This window comes from Halichoeres trimaculatus, unplaced genomic scaffold, assembly GCF_033239565.1.
Source record: "Halichoeres trimaculatus isolate MK-OKI-2021-1 unplaced genomic scaffold, fHalTri1.1 fHalTri1_scaffold_22, whole genome shotgun sequence".
NCBI lineage: Eukaryota > Metazoa > Chordata > Actinopteri > Labriformes > Labridae > Halichoeres > Halichoeres trimaculatus.
The window spans coordinates 10474026-10491502 of record NW_027437200.1 but is presented as its reverse complement, the minus strand read 5'-3'; the positions used below and the strand labels follow the sequence as shown (position 1 = coordinate 10491502).

Sequence of the window (17477 nt, the reverse complement as noted above, 5' to 3'; positions counted from 1 at the left end):
TCTCATTATAGTAAACATTGCTATATAAATTCTGTCTTTCAAGTTCAGGAAAAAGCAGTGGGCGAGGAAGTTAAAATGAGAAAAATAAACATGAGCGTTATTATGTCAATAATTTAGTTATAGCCACAAGATCTTTAGTCAAAACCAAGATTTATGTTCAAAATCATGAATGTGAAACAGAAGTTTACTGCTAGTATCACATTTTGATTTGAACAGTTCTGCTGTGTAGTTGGAACAAGATGTTTTTCACATTATTACAACAAACACAATCATGACTGAACTGTAACTGATACCATTATTTTTATAACAATATGCCATGCCATATTTGGGCAGCAGTCAAATAAATTGATCTCTTCTTCCACTTCCTCAAGGGGAATCTCAAACAAACCCAGACCAGGTGGGAATATAATAATTTCTCCAAAAATTGAGTATTAAATAAGACAAATTGAAAGGGTTTTTCAAAACAGAAATGTTGGCATGATAAAAAAAGTATGTTCTTTTATGTTAACCAAATACTTGGCAGCTCTTCTGTGTTACTGGGTCTTGTGTCTGTCATCTTCCTCTTGACAAAGGTCAGGTGAGGTCAATCAAGCATTATAACATCACCCTTTGTAAAACTTTTGGTGGAAGTTTTGGCACTGTGAGCAGGAGCCAAGTCCTGCTGAAAAGTGAAATCTGGCTCTCCATAAAGCTTGTCAGCAGATGAAGTATGACCTGCTCCAAAATGTCCTGGTTCACGTCTGCTTTGACCATGGACCTCAGAAAACACAAGGGACCCACAGCAGTAAATGACACGGCGCCCCAAACCATCACTGAGTGTGGGAACTTTACTCTGGACTTTAAGTAGCTTAAATTCTGAGTCTCTCCACTCTTCCCTCAGATTCTGGGTTCTTAAATCCCAAATGTAATGTAAAATGACTTTCTTTTCTTTTTCTACTTTTGGACTACAGAGTAGTTGTCCAGTTCTTTTTCTACTTCGCCCAGGTAGGTGACATAGTCTCTTGTTCAGGAGTCATATCATTTCTTGATCCGACCGTCGGTCCATACTGGCTCTTGATGCTCTAACTCCAGCCTCGTTCCACTCCTTGTGAAGTTCTTGAGTGGGTTTTGGGGTTATCCTTGCTTTTTGAGCATCTTTTTCTACCATCATTTGTTCTTACACTCCTCCTTCCAGTGATCTGCTTGGATCCAGCTTCTTCAGCAGTAACCGTTTGTGTCTTACCCTCCTCTTTTCCATAAAGTGTGAAAAACTTGTCACGGGAGCTTTGAAAAATTTGTTCTGCATTTTACCGTTTTACTAAGTGATTCCATTGTCCCTGCAATAAACCCATTTTATCCACTCTTTAACTTTTTTTTTTGCTGTATTTGTGGTCATTAATATTTATTACTGTCCTAACAGTATTTAAGTTCACATTTAACTTTTTAAGATTGTGTTAAAACATTTATTTTATGTTTATAGGGACTTTAAAACTAGTTATTGTGTAAAAAATGTCTTCTGCCATTTCCTGGGATTTTATAACCATCTACTCACCTTTCTCCTGTACAGAAACAATCATTGAAAGAGTTTCCTGGGATGAACTTACTTTCAGTCTGGGACATTTTGGTCTGGGACATCACACAGCAGTGTTTCTTGGAGCAGCACTGCCCACTAGTGACACTTAACACACATTACAATGAGCAGTCTTCAGTTCTTTATTGGGAGGTTAATACATCACAGTAGTCCCAATATTCTCTTAAATACATAAAATGGTATTAAAGTAATCATTTTCAGGAGTACTGATTACAAACAGTTAATTACTCAGAAATGCAAAGAGATGATTTCATTGGAAGAATCTGTCACAGTTTGTTTAATGCAAACATTAATGTTTAAACAGCTTCAGTATTAGCTGAGATGTCGAGGAAACACTGGTTAAAGGGTTAATTAAGATATTTTAAAACCTGGGCTCTATCTTTACTCACTGTTAGGGTCTGAATGACTTATAAGAATAAGAACTTTTGGTTTAGAGGAGATGTTTATCTATTCAAAGCAACCATGCACTATATGTAAATACTGTGATAGTTTAAATAGTGAATATTCTCATTTAAAACAACACAAATCAAAGAGGGAAAGGTAAACAAGCAATTCCCACAGTTCAATCTGATGTTAGGGACAAAACAAGAACATTCAGTGAACACACTTTGATCCATCATGATTATTTCGAAGACGTTACAGCGTGTCCAGGATGAGGAAATCCTCTGCAATAATCTAAAACTTTTTGTCACTATCAGTTATTCAGACCCCAAATGATAGAGATTAAGGACCAGATTTAAAAATGTCAGAACTACCCTTTAAAATAAAACAAACAAGTTAAAACGTTATAACACCTGTGAAGGCTCGATGGCAAGCACCATGATGCGGCTCTTTAGTAAGTTTGATTACGAAAACACAAAAATGTTCACAAACAGTCTCTGCAGAAGTCATGTTCTGTACCAGCAAACACATACCACCATTTCTTCTTCTTCTTCTGCTCCTCCTCTTCACCTCGTGTCGGACAGAACCAGAGAGATCCTGAATCACAGTGTCCAGTTTCACACCAGGATTTCAAAGGAGTGTGAGATGATTCCTCCACATGTGGTCAACACATCACAGCGGTGCAGCTCAGACTCTCTCCTCAGGCTGTGGAAACACGCCCTCTCTCAGGTCAGGTCAGGTTAGGTCTGATCTACCTCCTTTTTATCCACTCACAGGCTCTGGGGAGCTGGTCGAGGTGGATGACAGGGAGGTCAGCCTCTCCCTGCTGTCCCCCACACCTCCTCCCCCTATCACCCTCCACTGGAGGATGCAGGTGTCCTTCCCCCCCATGGAGAGCAGGTGGGAGTCACTGTGGGTGAAGCAGACGTTGGTGACGTGGCTGCCGTGACCCTCGTACTTGTGGCTCGGGGCCTGGAGAGCAAAGAGAGTGTTCATAAAGTAAGAGCAGAGTTAGAGTAAACTATCCTTGCTCAGGATTCAGGGTAGTGTTTCTGAGATGATGCATTTTGCTGCGTCCGAGACCATTTCTGGTTCAAACTGAGTTTTGATGCACCATCCTGTGATGTGGAGAGAGACAGAGAGGTTACCTACCTTAGGTTTAGGACAGGGATACTGGAAGAGATGAACTTTACAGAAGTCATCAGCCACAGCCACCATCCTCTCACTGTGAGAGCGACACAGGGCATTGATGTCTGTGCCATCTGAGCCCTCCAACCACACACCTGAGACACAGAGACACCGTCACACACCTGATTTTACACAGAACAGAACCATATGTACTATATGACCTTTTTTACCCATGACATGGAAGCCAAGCACGCAGGTATAAGACGCCCACTCTCTGTCTTTACTCTCAAATCGATTCCTCAGCAGTTTACAGCCTCCTGCAATGTCCCCTGGTGCACAAAACACACACAAACACACCCATTCAGAATGGTCAGCAAACAGGTAACAGTGTGTCGATGACATATGATCATTTTCTAATGTTCTCTTACAGTAGAGGATCTCGTAGTCTCCTGAATTGGACATGATATATTTCCCGTCTTTGGACCAGTCCAAGTGAGTGATGAAGCTGGAGTGACCCTGATTGGACAAGAAGCAGAGACAGACTCAGGACAGGAATATAAGATTATTCTACATATTTTTTTAATGTAAACAGGCTCCAGGTGATCCATATCTTTACCTTTGTTTTCAGATTGCTGTATTGAGCTTGCTCCTAACTTTTATGACTTTAGACTAAGTAAAAGATTAGATTTTAAAAAGGGTTTACTTCCCAAGTTTTTTTCAGGCGGGTACACACTACAGGATAATCAGGTTGATTTTTTACACGATCTCCTCCTTACGATCAAACCCAGCAAAGGCCCGATTGTCTGATGACATCATATGTGATTTTCCTGTGGTGTTGGGTGTGTTAAGAGTGATTTCTTCAGGTCAGAGTCGCTTGGAAGACCTCCGATTCAGAAATTGTTGAAAATGAGCATGTTTAATATTTGCGACTTAAAATCCTGTAGTGTGTGGGGCGCTCTGAAAGGAGCTGAGCAGGTACAGAGTGTAATGTCACACGTACCAGAGCAAAGCCAATCAAGACGCAAGCTGACTTAGCTGACTGACCGAAGAGGAAGTAAGAAATCTATCTGTGATACTTAAAACAACTTTACTCACCAACAACTTGCATTGTTATTCATACAGCTTATATCACCACCATCTCCACAAACTTTTCCATAATCCTTTTTTTTTTTTTTTTTTTTTTCTTTTAATTCTAGAGTTCGAAAACAAACACTTTTACTTTTTCCTGTACGTCCATCATGTTTGTTTACACCGAAGTCACGTTTTGCTGTGCGAGATTTGTAATATTGAGTGTACCTGGCTGCCCTTTCCACAACGAAGTTAATGTATTATTTCTGATTGTGTTTTCCGTCGTGGAGCCTTTTTTGTTTCCGACCGGAAGGTGTGCTGTCAGGAAGCATTTAAGCGACGCACTCCTGTGTTGTTGTTCGAGCTTCTTCCTTGGAACAGCATGGTATGTTACAGTGTCTCCCATTTACTTTTATTCATTCATTCCTTCATTCGTTCTTTGAAGTTTGGCCGGTTGTTTATTATTTGTTTCCTTTGGTGGCATGTATACGCTCCCACCAGAGATTCTCGATGTTGCCTCAGAGTTATTAGCACCCCTGGTCGGCAGAGTGAGGTATGTGTGTTGTTTGTTTATTTGTTGGAATTGGTGTCAGTAATGTTTGTGATGCATTTTGTACGGGTAATGAAATGTGCATTTTAACTATAGCTGAGTTTCTAATGGACTTTGTGTGTTTCAAGTAAATGAATTTATGCAACGGAGTATTTTATATTTTTGTAACTGAGCGATTTTAAAAGTTGTAATGAAATTCTCTTGTTGTATCTATCCAGTTTCACAGTGCCGATTAAATAAAGGAAAGTTGCACCTGTCGAGTTCTCCTGCTTTGTTTGAGTGGCCGGGGTCAGCTACATTGAGCGTGAAGAAGCTGAAGCTCTGCTGAAAAATCTGTTAATTTGTGGTGTCCTCAGAGTGCAGACCACACACTATAAGATCAGGGGAGAGAAATCTTGTGCGATCTGTCTTTTATTATCACCAAGTGTGTGCTCTCTAAATGTGTGAAGTTTTGGAGAATCCTGTAATGTGTACCAGCCTTAAGACGGGTGTAGGAAATATGCCAAACAAAGGTAGAACATACATACGTTTGACAGGCATAGGACAGATTTGAGAAGAATAAAGGACAGGTGAAAACAAGTATAAGGACTGATGTAGTACAGTAGAAGACAGGTGTAAAAAGAAAAAGTCGATATGTATTTGTCGTCGTACTCACATTACACTTCCCGAAGCGAGTGTACCTGCGTCCGCTCTCCGTCACAGTGTAGATGTAGATGAAGTTGTCATGAGAGCCCACGGCGAGGAAGCTGCCGTCTGAAACACAAACAGAGCAACACGCTGACATCAGAGGGGAAGTCCATAAACTCATGTACACACAGTCACTGTGCTTGTTTCATAGACCGCAATCCTCCTCATGACTATAAATCCTAAACACTGACCAGGTGAGTATCTCATGACGGACAGCTGCTCGTTGCCATCAGTGGACTCAGAGACCACCTCTTTGGTCAGCAGGTCCAGCACCACCCACCTGACACACAGACACACAGGTAGAGTTAGATATCAGACTCTTTTAGAGGTAACAACATGTTTCTGGATATATTGTTTGTTCATGAGCTGGTCGTACTGTAACATTTCTGTGACTTTGGTCTGTGTTACCTTCCTGTGTTGAGTCCGACTGAAACCACAGAACCATTTGGACAGAAACCAGCACACAGACCGTACTCCTGATAGACACACAGAGAAAAACAGTCAGAGTGTTTTATTATGTCATGAATAACGCCATGACGTGTCTATAAGCTGTTTTTATTCAGAGTATGAGGGATTGAGGGTTTTTACCTCCAGACTGATGCTCCAGTCCAGTTTGTGCTCCTCTGTGTTCCACAGACACACCTGTCTGTCATGGCCACAGGTGAGGAAGAGGTTCTGAGAGGGGTGTGTAGCCAGACCCCACATCTCATCCACATGACCCTAAAACACACACACACACACACACACACACACACACACACACACACACACACACACACACACACACACACACACACACACACACACACACACACACAGTTTAACATAAACAGCTGTAAAAACTGGTGTCATTTCTCACAGATAGAAAAGGAGTTTGGAGCTTTAATCCAGAAATACTTTGAGGTAGAAATAAAGATGTTTAATTTTATTCTCCTCTACCTGCACAATGGCCACGAACCCGTCTGAGAAGGTTCCTCTAAGAACGGCGTTCCGGGTTGTACCAACTAATAGCTCCTCCCCGTCTACGTCTGCGATGGTACGCACCGCCCCGTACCTCTCTGGGATCTGAACAAATTATCACAAACATTCAAAAAGAGTTTCCAACATAAACTAGGATCTGATATTACACACACCACATCTCACACACACACACAGAGCTGCCGTTCACCTCACACTCTCTCTCTGGAGCCAGGTCGGCGCTCCAGCGGATAATCTTTCGGTCTTTGCCTCCTCCACTGAGCAGAGCGCCGCCCTGCAGGGTGCAGAGAGTAAACACGCTGCCTTCATGGGCTCGAGTCTGACGCATGATCTGAAATGTCTCTGCAGGACGAAAGCAGGAAGATTTCATCAGTGTACAGAGTACGTCTAAATGAATCATTAATGAAAAGAGAATCATAAAATGACATGTTAGTTTTTTTCATTTGACAAACACGAAAGAGTTGAGCCTCACTGTGCCCACAAAAGTTAACCTTTTTATTTCTGTTTCATCTGATTCAGGTTCATATTCTGACCTTTGGCTCCTTTCCCGAGTGTTTTAATGTCTGCGGCTGATTTTCCCCACGTCAGGATGTTTCCTTCAGAGTCTCCAGTCAGAACGTCTCCGGTCAGGCTGAACACAAAACACTGGATAAACTTTGGCTTCTTGTATTTCTGGAAAGAAAAAAAAAGATCGTTTTTAAGCAATACAGTTTGTCTTCAATGTTGTTTATTCACCTGAGACTTTGCAGAGATTCACTAGAAGTATAAATGAGGAAACAGTAGTGACTTGTGTTTGTAGAAAACTGATGAAAGATTTCTTCCTATCAGGATGAATGAGCTTCAAATGTGTCTTACTCCAAAGATGCCCTGTTTCTTGGTGAACTGTCCGTTGTTGAGCGTCCAGAAGTAGACGTGAGATTTCCCACAGGTGATGATGTTGGAGCTGTCGCTGGGGTTGAACTCCACCTCGAAGACGGCCTCGTTCGTGCTCTAAAATACAAAAACACACAAACAAAAACAGCCTCATCAGTTTCCAAAACACTGTTTGTAGGACTTTCTGGGGCTGGAAATGAGAATTTGTTTCTGAATGTTTACCAGGAAACTTGTCCAGACTACTATGATTTTTGTTTATGCTTGCTGCAACCAGACACAAACACACACGTACAAATAGCCTCAGTGTGAGCGTGTGTGTGTGTGTGTGTGTGTGTGTGTGTGTGTGTGTACAGAGAGTAGAGTGAGCATCATTCTTGCACAGAAAGCTCATTCATGGCTGAGCTATAAAGGCTACATATGGACTCTTCCACTGTAGGAGGGAGGGGGTAATTAACATGTTCCCATTTTGTGTGTGTGTGTGTGTGTGTGTGTGTGTGTGTGTGTGTGTGTGTGTGTGTGTGTGTGTGTGTGTGTGTGTGTGTGTGTGAAAGAGTCAAACCCTCCATAACTGAAGCAGTTCCAAAAACTAAACCTTGAGTTCAGCACGTTTCAGCACAAAGCCATCACACACCGTTACATACATTTTCAAAGTTTGTGTGTGTGTGTTCCCTTTGCTCCATTACAGAACACACACATCACACACACACACACACACACACACACACACACACACACACACACACACACACACACACACACACACACACACACATGTTCAGTGCGTAGAGTATTTACTCTGTAGCCATGGCAGCAGAGCAGAAACAGCTCTAAGGGAAGTAGTTTTTGGGATAAAGCCCATAGAAGCAGAAACTCAGCCACTATTTTTTCACCGACTTCCTCTCTACCGACAGAAAACTGTGGTAGGAGAACACACTTCCACACACACACACACACACACACACACTGAATGTGTGTAAGTGTGTTTACTGTGTTCCTCATATTTGTGCTTCTGCTTCAGGGTAATAATAACGCTTCATGAAATGTTGCATAAAGGTTGTTTTTAAAACTATAAGTTCAAGAGCAGAATTGCTGTTCCATTATAATCCTACTTTATAAAAGGAAACTCACTTTAACACCAACTTTAGATCAACATGTCAAAAACAAGAACAAATATTCAAATATAATGAAAACAAATACAACAAGGCACAAAGCAAAGACATAAAAACGTGTTCAGACGTGTAAAAGCCTCCTCTTATGAGCAGACAGTCATGTTTGCAAACTTGTTTCAGCTTAATCTGTCTGGTTTAGTGGTTAAAAAGGTTTGTTTGTCTACTTTGGGTCTTTTCTCCAAGAGGTGGAGTAGAAGTATCCCACAATCCACCAAGAGGAGGTGGGAAATGAAAATGAAGGACATGTGGGGTGACTTGCTCAGCTTGTAGCACCACGACCCGGGTGAGGGGAAGAAGATGAATTGGTTTCAAATCAAGCTGTGCAAGAAACGGAACAATGTGCAGAGGAAAGGAGGCCATGCAAGGAGAATGTGCTCTTGTGTGCATGTTCTTATTCATTAGATCTGTTATAGGAAAAGCTTGTTTAAAGGTCCCATATTATACAAAAATCATTTTATTAAGTCTTTAAGTGAAATTTGTGGGTCTTTGGCTTTCCTCCCTGCCCACAAAATGTGATATTTAATGACAAAACCTGTACTTAGTAGTGCTTGTGAATGTAAAATCCTGACCTAAAACGAGCTGCTTGGATTTTGGGGATTTGCCGACGTCAGCGATTCCCTCTTTTGACCAATCAGGAGCAAGTCTGACGTGATTGGTCCACTGGAGCAGATACCCCGAACCTCCTCCTCGAGCCATCACTGCTTTGTTTTTGGCTGTAAACAGCCACATAGTTCCATGCACAAGCTTTCCATCTCAAAAGAAGACAAGACTAAGTGTCTAGAGTTCATTTATCAAGGAAATGTGCCAGCTACACTCAGTAAAACTGTGCATGTGTGTGTGGGACAGTACAACAGAGGGCTAGCCAATAGACTGGTCCTGAATCCAGGCGCATTACCAACCATCCACCAACAAACCTCAGACCCTGGAAATGTGAGTATTTTGAATGCTGTGTGCTGTGGAGCAGATGCAAGAGCTTTTCCTCAGTGTCCCCCCTGTCTCTGTGTTAGCTTCAGGATGCTAACTTTAGCTGCAGTTAGCCTGTTGCTTTAGCCTGTAATGTTACGGTAAACCACTTGCAGGACTGGAGTATAACACGTTATATTAACAGGTTGTTGTTTACCTTAACCTCTGCTGTCTTGGTCCCTTTGTTACAGTCCCACACTGACAGCATGTGTTCATTAGAGTCATCGATCACACACAGAGATGCTCCACTGTCCTAAAAACAACATACACAGATTGAAACACACCATTAATTTACAATTTACACCAGGTTTCACATTTCAACTCATAAACTGAACTGGGTATGCAAATTATTTTTTTTATCTAATTGATTTGAATAAGTGGTTAAATATCAGTAGTTACGGGTCCCTGGTTTGCTGCCATCCTGTGCTCAGAGGATACAGTCATCACTAGTGTTTGATTCAGAGAATGCTATCCCTCTCCCTGTCCATTCAAAATAAAAGCCGAAAGATGTTTAAAAAAAACTCTAATGATATAACCTGGATTTACTTACAGCAAAGGAAAATGCGACTGATCCTACTCCTCTCTGGAAGGTTCCCAGACCAATCTGTTGCAGGGTGACCAGTGTGGTCGAGTCCCAGATATGAACACAGGGCTGCAGAGGCTGAAACACACACACACATATATATATATATATATATATATACACACACACTCTAAGTTACAGCAGATATACACACCACATATTGTCATTCTGAGCCAACATATGAAGTCAAATGTCTGTCACCTTTCCATCTTTATCCACGCCTGCTGTCTGTCCGGACGCCACCCTCACTTTGTCAGGATGAAGAGTCAGACTGCAGGAGGAACAGAAATGTCAGAAATTATGAAGTAAAGTGTTTCCTGCATCTTCAGCTGTTTCCATCCTAAGCTAACTCAAGGGGTGGACATTTGTATGAACACAGCAGAGTGTGTTGTCACTATCTACCTCCACATGCCTTCAGGTGTTTTTTAAAAATTCACCTTTGTGGAGTCCTAGGAGCTCCCAAGAAACTCAGGAAGTCGGGAAAAACTCAGACAGTTTGCGTATTTTATTAAAGGTGTAAACATAGTTAGTGAGTAATGTTCGAATGTTTGTTACATCTTCAGATTGCACCAACAAACTGTCCGCGTGCTCCTGTGAGGTTTTCCAGTTTCCTCGCCTGAGATCACGAAGACAAATCACCTCTTAAAAAATTACATATTAATATTAGATATGCTCTGTGGATGATTTGGCCTCAAGGACAGCACAGACTGTGGAAACTGCAGAAAATTCAGTCACATATTTTATATAAACTCTATTTTTAGAGCTGAAGAATGGAACAAATGTGTTTTCTGTTCCACTCTTATTGCTTTTATTTTTTACGTACATGACAGGGTCCTTACATATCCCCGTTCCCATATACTCGTGCCAAAACCACACAAGTCATATAGCTGTCTTCGTCTGTGCTCCAGAAACCATCATTTTAAAGTCCTTTAATAAAATTCAGCCTGTTTGACCTTTCAGTGCTTTAAATGAGACGTTAGTTTGAAGATGGGTCCATCTCTAACTCTCTCTGCTTAAAGTCACGTCTGTCAGCAAACTTCCAAAAACACATCTCATGTTGGGTTAGGTTGTTTCTTATTGAGCGCTCAGCATCAGTTCGTATTAAAAGTGATTTTTAATTACCAGATATTAAATTTCTTTCAGGGTCACTGGAGGTCATTTTAAGTGTTTCTGAGCTCAGCTGACAGCAGACAAGAAGCAAGAGGAAAGTCCCGATCAGACGTCTAATCACACCCTCTCTGTCAGTGAATATATCCGTTCAGGTTTGTGGTTCAGGTGGCTGACAGGCAGGTGGTGACATGTTAGCGAGCACACACCCGCCCGAGCTGCCACATAAAGACCTGATCGAGTTCATTTCAAGGTGAAACCAAAAATAACTTCATCAGCTCCTGGCGTGTCTGAGGACTCAGACGTTAACCAGTTTTTAATCTACCTCCAAGGGCACAGGTGAGAGGAAGCTGACTGCAGAGATGCTCTACAGCAGGGATGTCCAACTCGTGCCATGGAGGGCCAAGAGGCTGCAGGTTTTCTTTCCAACCAGAAACTCCACCAGCTGATTCCACTGATTAGCCCTTGCTCTCTGGTTGAAGGTGAGGTAATCAGTGGAATCAGCTGGTGGAGTTTCTGGTTGGAAAGAAAACCTGCAGCCTCTTGGCCCTCCATGGCACGAATTGGACATCCCTGCTCTACAGGAAGTAAACGTTCCCTCCACAAAGATCGTCTTTTCTTTGATCAGCGTGAGCCAGTGATGTTAGCTGCTATTGTAGACAGAAATAAAAACACTGTGGCTGCTTCACCAATCAGACACCTCCAGCTTGCAGGCCTTGTCCTCCAAAAAAGTTCCTGGACCCTTGAAAAGTGCTAATCCCCAGGCAGGGGCATTTTTGATTCAGAGGTAAATCTATCTCCAGAACTAAATGTAGATCCTAGTTGTAGCACTCGGAAAACACATAGCTCTGCAAAAGTTCCCTGGCCTCACCCTGAAAGTTCTTAGATCTTTGAAAGTACTACAGCCAGAGGAGGACCTTTTTAGGGAGGATATTAACTACCCAGGAGCTCAATTTAGATCCTTGTTCCTGTTTTAGAAGCACAGAGTACATTAAAAAAGTTCCTTGTCAGGTTCTGTTCAGTATTCTTTTGTTAAGTTCTTGGAGAAATGTCTTAAAAAAAAATGTCAGACTTCTCACTTGGAGATATACCTGTACATTGTTCATGATGTCTTTCAAAGTCTGCACAATAAATACATTTATAATAAAAAAAAAAAGTTCCTTGTTCCTGGAGAAAGTTCCTGTAGTCAAAACAGCACAGATAAAAACACTGTGAGCACTCTACCAATCAGAAAAGTTCAGCATTTTAGGTCTTGCCCCCAAAAGTCCAGGAACTTTGGAAAGTACCACCCCCTATGTGAGGCTGTTTTAGGTGGAGATTACCTACCCAGGAACAAAATTTAGACCCTGGTTCTTGCTGCCGAAGCACAGAATTTATCAGAAAGTCTCTAGTTCCTCGCCAAGGTTACTGAACTTAAAACCGCAGTCTTCCCCACTATCAGGACCTTTTCAGAGGGAGCATTAACCACCCAGGAACTAAATCTAAACCCTTCTGTTTAAAAGTGCCTTAAAATTTGAGTTTAATCTAAAGTGACATTCTGTTTTTGGTGATGGAATTTAGTCTGAGTGAGTTTTCTTCTGAAGGAATCTAAAGAAACCTGGGTTGATTTCAGATTGATTCATGGTTTCACTGCACCTTTATCTCTAAAACAACAGACCAATCAAAACTTTTGTACTGACCAGCGGACACAGTCAGTGTGTTTGCGGTAGTGTCGCTGTGTCCGGTTGTTGACGTGGTAAAGAACGACCACACAGGCGATGAAGTACACTGCCTCTCCTGTCGGCAGGAAGTACAGGTTAGCCCGGCAGTCCCGCCCCCGGTAACCATACCTGAGTCACAGAGTCAAGGCGAAAAACTGGAACACTTGTAATATACACAGGTGTTATTTAAACATCTGGCAGAGCCAACAGTTACTGAAACATCAGATGAATAAAACAGATCATCTCTATCTTTGGCGGCGAGGCGTCAGACCAGGAAACAGTGAACTCAGCTCGCTCTGAATGTAACACGGCTCTCATAAAAATGAAAATGAAGCTCGAGGAGGATACACCCAGTCCAGCTCCAGCCGGTCTGAGGGCGGCTCCATCTTCAGGTCTTCATAGTTCTGGATGTTGGAGGGGATGTACATGGTGATGGGCCGGCCCCGGATGAACATTTTGATCGACTGTCCTGGAAACAAACAGCAGAGGAGCTGTGATGAAACATTTTCTTCATCAGAGTATACTGAAACATCCTCCTGGGCTCGGTCTGCGTGTTTGACTTGTTAAGTTTTAAAAGGACATAAATAGAGCTGAAAGTGAATGAACAGCAGACCTACCTTGGCTTTTGGCTCCTCGTCTGGACCCGGGAGAACCTGTGAGGGTGAAAACACGAGGTTAGCAGACAGATAAAAACTCTGACTCACAGCTGACCCGACGCTGACCTGAGGGATCCCAGAGGATCTATAACCCGTTTATACGACTCAAATCTACGAGCTTTGAGTTTCAGGCTGAGTTAGATTTTCCTCCAGCCCAGCTCTGAGAGCTTGGCGACCGGTTTGACTATTTACGAGGCCTAGCAGGATGGAGGTTCAGCTATCTGTTGTTATGATCTTGTAAGTGGTGAAAATCCATGGAGACTTGAACCCCTTTCTAGGAACGACAGAGTCATGGGATGGTGAGAAGCAGAACGAAAGGACACACATCACACAGCTTAACTGTTTCACTGAGCTACTGGAGGATGAGGAGAGTGATCTGATCACTATATGAGGAAAAACCTGTCTATAAAGTGTCATTGACTAAGGAAGAGAAATGATCGGTGGAAGCAAAAAGGATGAAACAAAAAAAGAGACACACAGTTGTTTCCATCCAGCTGTTTTCTGTCCACTGCTCATTCAGGAAGTTTTACAGTTGTTAGCTTCTTCCTGAGGTGGTCGAAGACTAGATTAGATACCTTTCATGTGGTTTCAGAGTCAAACCATCAGTCTTTATAAACTGGCTTTCGATGAAACATAGAGAGCTGAATCATCTACAAAGAGTTAGTAGAGCCAAAATTTTGTGGTCCAAACTCTGGACTCTCTCATTGATCTGACTCTTCTTTGAGCTCCTGTCCAATATTTTAGCAAAAGACAAAATCTTTGCATCTCCAAACTATGTTTAACTTTGTGCCACAGACTGTAAAACTACCGACACAGTTTGACCATGAGCTCTTTAAAGCAGCATCTGACATTTTAGTAGCTTCCCCGCCAGGAGTGACCACATTATGACAACAGGATGGACACATGTTGGTACATTTAATTCTGGTTGTTAGGTTTCACATGGTTGGCTGGGCCCAGCAGGTCTCCCTGGTCTGACTCCTCCCTTCCTGCTCTGTGTCACTCTTAAATGGACCATAAGTTAAGAAGAAGACTGAAATTAGAGATTAAGACTCTAAACATGCTAAGGGAACAGCTGAGAGAAGGAGGACGATTTTCTCACAGATCGACAAGTCGCCCCCTGCTGGACGTTAAAAAGAATGCTTGTTTATGAAACTTCTGCTCTGACTTGACTTTCTACACCAGAAGTCTCAGAAAACTTCTACAGTTTGCCCTCCTGCATGTAAAACTCTGTACATTTGATTCCATGTTTAATTTCTGAATTCAAAGATCTTGAAACACCCTTTTGCTCACCCTTCCTGTTGATGAAGCCATAGTGGCCCTGGAGGACAAGAAGCTCATTTAATGCTGATAATATTAATGCATGCGTCTATTTGTCAAGTATTTGTCATCAAAGTCTTCAATCAGTACAAACTCTTAACACACAACAACATCTCCTCTATTTTTCATCCTTTTTTAAAGGGCATGTTTTATCAGTTCTGTGCTTCTGCAGAAACATAGTGGTGCAAGATGCAATGCCCTCCCTAGGTTGATACAAGAATGCACACTCACACCCCTTTTAGCTGCTGGAAAGTTCACTCTTTATGGGTCTTGGTTGAAATTCTGGTGTGGAAACACAAAGTACTGACACCTGTGGGCTGAAGACTCTCAGGTCTGCACAAGCTGAGCTCTGAAACACATCATCAACATCCAGGAGAAGCTTTCAGTCTGAGTCCTTTCTCTGAATAGAAGGTTCAGTTATCATCCTCCTCTGCTCACTTTTTTTATTCCCACCTCACACTGAAGTATGAGGACCAGTTTCTGTTAAATGAGTCCAGATGGCGATCACTTCACCACACACACCAAAAAGCAGCTCTCCATACATCACACTGATGACTGTAATAACTCCACATGAAGCTGTAATTTAAGCTCTGCCCAAAGGTCAGACATCCACCATCTCCTGGATCAAACAAAGTCTGACACTGAGGGCTCTGAATCTGTTTCAACAAACAACAAATTGAGGACCATGAGTCCTCTGAGCTGATATTTTAAAGTCAGAGCTTTTGTCCTTCGACCCATAAATATCTTCAGACTCATCCCACACACAACTATCACTCAGACAAACAAAAACTGTGAGGACAGGACCCGAGTGAAAATGACAGAGAGCAGGAAAAATGTTTTTCTGGCAGCCTCCTCTGCAGAGCCCATCATCCATCAACCCGTCAGGAGAGCTGGAGAGGAGCGCGCGCTCGGCTAACCACAGAGCACGTGACTCCAGGAGACAGTGAACAGACTGTCCCTGCAGAGCCCGACTGCACGTGAAGAAGAGAGGAGAGGGGAGACGTTTGATGTACCTCCAAAACACCGATCCAACACCGTGACGACACATCACATTGATGTTTAAGTCTGGCCTTAAAAATGGTGATGTAAAAGAGACTGATACTGAAGGACTCATGACACAGTTAACATGCCTGTTGATGGCTCAGATGCACGAATAAAAATGTCAAAAATAACCTCCTTCACCATCTTTAAACACACTGCACAGATTGCACTAACTCACATAATGAGAAAAATTACCAGGATTGTGTCATAATAAAAAAAATCTTGTCAGCCTTTTTTTATAAACTCTGCTCAGAGACTCCACAGACCCTGATTGTGCAGGATCGGGTTTTCTAGGGGTGTTTCAGTTTCCATTTGAGATCCAAGCTGCGTCATTTACGAGTGTTTCAGGACGTCTGACTGCATGGAGAACAATCCACATGGAGAGTAGCTGGATGTGAACTCTCTTAACACAATATCTGATCCCATCAGCAGACAGATCAGTGATTCTCCTTCATTCCTCTCTTTAAACTTGTACGTGCAGCTGCCTTTCCTCATCATAAGGTGAACTTGCTTCGTCTTTCTGTCCTCAGAGTGTCTTGAAATGAAGAGTTTTAAGTTCTCGGCTCCAGCAGACTGGACCCTGCAGAAGGGTTTTGGTCTGTGCTGGTCTCTCTAAATGTTTTTAGATCAGTGATACATCAGCTTCAAGATGCTCTGACTGATGACTGTCCTGTGATCCAGAATACGCTGACATGTTTTTTAACTGTTGTTTGTCTGCTAGTCTCAGCTCTCGTATAATTGAATTAATATTTATCTAACTGGTTGAAATAAAAATAAATAAATTCAATGTCATTGCTTAAATCCAGATCCATTCTTTCTTCCCAGACTGTAAACATCAACAACAAAGAGAGAAGAAGTTATTTATCACCAACAAAAAGCTGAAAATTTGGTTGTGGCTCACAGAGGATTTATCATCATCAGACCAAACTACACTTTGCTCAATAATGACAAAACTGCATTTCATTACCAAAAGATTCCTGAAGTTTTAAAACATTCAAGAACAATTTCTCATATTTTCTGATGTTCCTGAACTCTGGAAATATTTTTTCATCTCTGAGGATTTCTGCAGTAAACAGTGTCTGAATTTGAATTGGTTCATTTTCTGCTTCTTTAACTGTTGTAGTCCTTAATTCTTCTCAACCTTAAGATGATTTAAAGATTGTAAGTCTTTCTCTGGCTAACACAAGGCTCTGACATGCTCCGAGTTTGAGACTGGATGTTTACATCCCTCTTACATCTACACTGTATGGTCAAACTTGCAGAGGTGGATTAGCGGGTGGAGTCTTCCTCTGTTTGATGTCATAACCAAGCAGCAACCAACCTCCGGTCGAAGAATATGAAACGTGGAAGTGCTAAAATCTGCTGTTTCTAGATTGTCTGCTTGATGCTGGACCAGATGTCACATACACACCAAGCCAAAAAAAGCAGTTTTCAAAGCAGAAATTAACCTTTTTACAGCCTGTTTCAAAAACTTCTCCTGTCTTATTCCCAAATTTCACCATCAGCACACAATTTTTTCTAACTCAGCAGTTGAGAGGATATTAAGATTGTGAGCTTGCCCAATCAGACTCACAGCTCAGCTCACGTGACTGATGAGCTGTACTCAAAGCCCTCATCACTTCCAATATGGCCGCTTTAGCCAAGTTGCTTCAAAAGTCTGTTTCAGAAACAGCGGGTGACGTCAGGGAGACTTGGTCCATTAATTG

General features: G+C 42.1%; 1 protein-coding gene across 3 annotated transcripts in view; it reads right to left on the bottom strand.

The window, feature by feature from the left end:
* Positions 1-1706: 1706 nt before the first annotated feature.
* The window catches only part of eml3 (EMAP like 3), a 48286-nt gene continuing 32515 nt past the window's right edge, over positions 1707-17477 (bottom strand). For 2 of the 3 annotated variants that reach the window (XM_074699406.1, XM_074699405.1), the window contains exons 8-25: positions 13375-13410; positions 13106-13226; positions 12737-12886; positions 10152-10221; positions 9918-10028; positions 9525-9620; positions 7218-7352; positions 6896-7034; positions 6553-6704; positions 6324-6449; positions 5973-6104; positions 5793-5860; positions 5576-5664; positions 5353-5450; positions 3508-3595; positions 3310-3408; positions 3104-3234; positions 1707-2923 (exon numbers count right to left, since the gene is read on the bottom strand). In XM_074699406.1, coding sequence (XP_074555507.1) covers positions 2714-2923; positions 3104-3234; positions 3310-3408; positions 3508-3595; positions 5353-5450; positions 5576-5664; positions 5793-5860; positions 5973-6104; positions 6324-6449; positions 6553-6704; positions 6896-7034; positions 7218-7352; positions 9525-9620; positions 9918-10028; positions 10152-10221; positions 12737-12886; positions 13106-13226; positions 13375-13410 — 2051 coding nt within the window. In that variant the 3' untranslated portion in view covers positions 1707-2713. The remainder of the gene's footprint in view (positions 2924-3103; positions 3235-3309; positions 3409-3507; positions 3596-5352; positions 5451-5575; positions 5665-5792; positions 5861-5972; positions 6105-6323; positions 6450-6552; positions 6705-6895; positions 7035-7217; positions 7353-9524; positions 9621-9917; positions 10029-10151; positions 10222-12736; positions 12887-13105; positions 13227-13374; positions 13411-17477) is intronic. The other variant, XM_074699407.1, reaches the window with a different exon arrangement.